Here is a 4,396-nt window from a genome sequence, read left to right as displayed (position 1 = left end):
CCCCCACCTGATATTGGGCAGCCTGTTCGGTGCTGGGCGTAGCAGTCCCGCTAAGGCGGCAATGAACAGAGGAGGATTCGGAGAGGCACCACAGGTAATGAAGGTGCTTGGGGGATTAGTTTACCAGCAAAGATTAAAGGCACTAAATCCACACAGCTCTGCTAAGCGACAGCTAACAGTGGCTTTCGGACAGAGCTGAGGGCTAGTGTTCACACCCCAGGAGGGCAGGGGAGAGACTGGCGCTGGGACACGGGGGTAGATGCTGAGGGCACGGGGAGGGGTGTGTAGCAGGAAAGACGAGGCTGCCGAGGAGGAGTTTCCTAGACAACGGGCTGGGGAAGCATGTTCTCAGGGCGGCTGGAGACGCTTCACTGCTCCAAACTTCAATGGACGTGGGGCGGGCTGCTCCATCCCGCCCCGAGGATGGACCAGACTGGGCAGAGAGGACAGCTGAGGGGCCAGGGACAACAGGCGATTACCCCCTCCTGGCCCTTAGATGTGACATGCATCTGCCCCCCACTCTGAAGACAGAACCTGGCCCCCTTCCCTGTAACAAACCACACCACCTGCATCCCCACTGCCGCAGCCGTCTCACCAGTGGGGACGTGCCCTGTCACCTTGCACGGAACTCAGGCTGGGTAAGTCCGGTTTGCACCTGCGCTGACTAACTGACCGGCGTGACATGAAGGAGCTTGGGGAGGGGACGGCGCAATCCCAAACCATGGGAGGCGGGCGCCCCACGCACCTTCGAACACAGCAAAGAGCGGGAAGAGGCCCAGGAACATGAGAGGCTGCAGGTGGAACATGGTGTCGATGGGGTTCTGGAGCCCTGCGGAGGGGCGGGTGGGGCGTCAGGGGGGCCGCCTGAAGCTCTTCTCCCGGCCCCCACCCCACCCCACCTGCGCCCCTCACCAAGCTCAGCCTTCTGCAGGAGCATCTGGGTGAGGGTCCAGCGGATACCGCCGATGAAGGAGGCGCCCAGCACTAGGGCAAAGCCCTCCGCGCTGAACTGCGTGGACTTGTAGGTGAACATGAAGAGCCCCCCCGCGATGAGAAGGACCACCAGGACCAGAGCTGCTCGCTGTGGGGCAGGGAGAGCTGCGGCTAACTCAGGGGTCACCGCATCCCGGGTCTGGGCACCAGCAGCCTGCCCAGCTACTCCTGAGGAGAGAGACCCGCCCACCCCACTGGATCCCTTGGGGCCCGCCCTGGCCCAAGGGCAGGTGCTCAGGCGGCTGTCTCAGCAGCTCCACCTGCTGTCCACACTCTAGTGCTGCCCTGTGGCTGCCCTAGGGCCCCGGGGTGGCGCAGCCCCTGCCCTGGTCCTCGTCAGCCAAGGGTTAATGCCTGGAGCAACAGGGAGCCCGGGGCCCTGCCCTAACTCACCCCCAACCCCAAGTGCTCTCTCCTGTCATCATACCCTGCCACGCCAGTTTCCAATCATCCCGAATCTCGCCCATGTCCAGGTCCTTTTCAGAAGGGAACTGTTGCCACCCGGGCCGGGCCTGTCTCCTCTGCCACTCAGTGACAGGCCACTGCTCAGAGTCCCTTCTTGGTTCTGGGCCTCCGCGGGGCAGGAGGGACAAGAGGGAAGCCGGGCCTGTCTCCTCTGCCACTCACAGTGACAGGCCACTGCTCAGAGTCCCTTCTTGGTTCTGGGCCTCCGCGGGGCAGGAGGGACAAGAGGGAAGCCGGGCCTCACCAGCTCCTCCAGCTTGAAGATGAGCGCGAAGATGAGGATGAAGAGCACAGCGGAGGATTTGGTCATTGTGTACCTGCAAGGGTGCCCGTGCTGCATCGCTGGAGCCTGGGCTCAAGACACCCCCCCCCCCTCCACCGCCAACAAAGGGGTCCACAGCGGGCTGGGCTCTAGGGGCACTTCAGGGGGAACACGGACTTCAGTGCTCATCTTCCCCGCCCCGCCCTCCCCACGGGGACCAGGACCAGGAGGCCTTCTGCCTCGGAAGCAAAAAGCCAGAGGCCAGAGACAATGCTGTCTTGTGCCCTGAGCTCCCACGAGTGCTCAAGATGTGTGTGCACCGCACACCAGGCTCTCGGCCCTGCTGTGGCTGTCACCGCTTTGAGGATGAGGCTGGTGACTTCTTGGAGGCAGGCAGGGCATGAGAGGCACGGGGAGTGCCAGGGGAAGGGCACACGGCGGGTACTCACAGGGAGACGGTGATGTACAGGAAGCTCCAGTTGGACAGGCCCACGTCAAGCGCTGTTGCCAGTGCTGTGGAGACAGAGCCGCCAGCGTGAGCTGGGTCTGCCCCCGGGCAAGGTGGCCTAGGAAGGCTGCCCCAGGGGTCAAACAGCTCCCACCCGGCTCCTCTAGAGCCCTCAGCCTCCCCTCCGCCCAGCAACCAGGGGCAACTCCTAACCAAAAGAGGGGGAGGGGCTCCGTACCAGCGTTAGGGCTAGAGCCCCCACTGAATGGCAGCTCGTGAGGGCCAACACTCTGGACTCTTCCCTTCACCTGGCAGCACACGGAGGTCGCCCCTGCCCAGGACCAGCCCCCACCCCCGGCCCCCCTGTGCGCCTCCCATCCTATGGTCTTGGGAGGCCACTCAGGCTGCCTGCTGACTGGGGGTGAACCCCAAGGCCACTGCTACACTGGGGACACGGGCTGTCCCGACTGCGTTTGCGGGGCACAGCGCACACCTGTGGGAGCCACTCTCCTGAGGTAGTCGGCCCAGGTCAGCACCACGCGGGCCCTGGGGCTGCAGCACTGCACGAGCGCGCGGGACAGCGCGGAGAAGAGGAAGATGACGGCCAGGTGCAGCATGGTCATGAAGAGCGGGAAGTGGAAGCTCTGCGGGCCGGGCAGGACGGCGGCACACTCAGAGGGCAGGCAGTCCACCCCGCCCTTGGCACCCCTCCTGGGCTGCCCCAGGAACCACACCTTCAAGGGCCGGGTGGCAGGGCAACCTCCCCCACTTCCCCAGGGCTCAGGTCAGAGGGCTTCCCCAGCTTCAGCCCTGGCCACCCACCTCTTCTACCCTGTCCCTCGGCAGCCCTCCCGGACTGCCCCACGAGCTACACACTGGCGGGCCAGGCAGCAGGCCGCAGGGTCCTGGTCCACTCTGGGCATGGCTGACGGTCAGTCGCGGGGGCCCCAGCCTCGGTTACCTTCGTCAGCCATTTGTTGTAGAAGGTGATGCCGATGGAGAAGCAGTAGTAGAGCAGGACCAGCCCCAAGGTCAGCACCGCCTTCCACACAAAGGCCAGGTCCAGGGCCCACCGCCCCATCCGGGAGCTGCTCGCTGAGGCTGCTAGGGGCAGACGGCACCCAGGGCCCAGGGGAGCAGGCCTGGCTCAGCCGGCGCAGCTCCAGAGGAGGGCAGTTCTGGCCGCCATGCTCCCAGGGTCAACGGGCCCCGGCAGGGTCCTCACTGTGGGGCTGGTGGCCCCATCCGACCCCTTCCATGGGCAGCTGTACACAGGCTCACGGGTCCCCAAGCCGATGCTAGAACAAGGAAAAGGCTGCTCTGAGGGCCTGGGCAGCCACGCTGCTGGGCACCAAGGGGGCCTGGACAGCCATGCCGCTGGACACCATGGAGACCTGGACTGCTATGCCGCTGGGCATCACAGGGACCTGGGCAATCATGCTTCTGGGCACCATGGGCATTCAAAGAGCAACGCACCCCACCCAGGCTCTTCCCCATGACTGCCAACAGAACAACCTTTAAAAAATGCCAACCCGATCTTGAGAGGCCACTGCAGAAGACTCCATGGCTTCCAGAACCTCCGTGTGGATAACAAGGCCCCAAGCAAGCCCTGGCCCCACGGCCGGCCTCCCAGCTCTCCAAACACCCCCGCCTCCTCCCTGTACCTGAGAACAGAGGGCCCTGGCTGCCCCTCATTCCCTCCCCCAGGGAATCCCCTGCAGGGTTCCCAGCTGTGTGACGGTTTGGGTCATGTGAGTCCCCTGCAAGGCTGTGGACGCCTGGAGGTTGGTGTCTGCGTGGATCCGGCACCCTGCACTTCTCCAGGCTCTCGGGCCACGGCTGGTGCCCTTGTGCGGTTCAGGGCCGGACTGGTCTGAGGCGCCCGGGTGGCATGGCGGTGACGCGTTAGGCTGCTAACTGCACGGTGGGCCCCTCGAAACTGCCAGCTGATCCTCGGGAGAAAGACTGGGCTTTCCACCCTTGTAAGCAGCTGCAGTCTCGGGACTCACGGGGCCGCCCGCCCGCCCTGTCCTGGGGGGGCTGCTGTGAGTCAGCATCAACTCCGTGGCAGTGAGTTTTGCGTCTGATTTTTGAAGGGTTAAAAATAAAGCAGAAACAACCCCCCCCTCCTCTCACAACTCCACCCACAAAGACACCTGTCCCAGGGGCTGGCCAAACCTCTGCTCCGGCTTCTCTTTACCTGGGCCCCTCAGTGAAGGCGGGGGGGG

General features: G+C 64.5%; 1 protein-coding gene across 3 annotated transcripts in view; it reads right to left on the bottom strand.

Annotated features, from left to right (window-relative positions):
• Positions 1 to 4,396, bottom strand: part of SLC35C2 (solute carrier family 35 member C2) — an 11,428-nt gene that overhangs the window by 2,849 nt on the left and 4,183 nt on the right. Inside the window, exons 1-7 of one of the 3 annotated variants that reach the window (XM_045295406.1) lie at positions 3,130 to 4,260; positions 2,662 to 2,812; positions 2,170 to 2,233; positions 1,703 to 1,775; positions 913 to 1,081; positions 746 to 829; positions 14 to 450 (exon numbers count right to left, since the gene is read on the bottom strand). In XM_045295406.1, the coding sequence (XP_045151341.1) occupies positions 203 to 450; positions 746 to 829; positions 913 to 1,081; positions 1,703 to 1,775; positions 2,170 to 2,233; positions 2,662 to 2,812; positions 3,130 to 3,249 (909 nt within the window). In that variant the 5' untranslated portion in view covers positions 3,250 to 4,260 and the 3' untranslated portion in view covers positions 14 to 202. Of the gene's footprint in view, positions 1 to 13; positions 451 to 745; positions 830 to 912; positions 1,082 to 1,702; positions 1,776 to 2,169; positions 2,234 to 2,661; positions 2,813 to 3,129; positions 4,261 to 4,396 lie in introns of those variants that run through there. The other 2 variants (XM_045295405.1, XM_004698031.2) reach the window with 2 other exon arrangements.

The sequence above is a fragment of the Echinops telfairi genome, unplaced genomic scaffold, assembly GCF_000313985.2.
Source record: "Echinops telfairi isolate 266 unplaced genomic scaffold, ASM31398v2 ScPeMD7_5592;HRSCAF=6446, whole genome shotgun sequence".
NCBI lineage: Eukaryota > Metazoa > Chordata > Mammalia > Afrosoricida > Tenrecidae > Echinops > Echinops telfairi.
The sequence above is the reverse complement of the archived record's forward strand: the minus strand, read 5'-3'. Positions and strand labels throughout refer to the sequence as shown.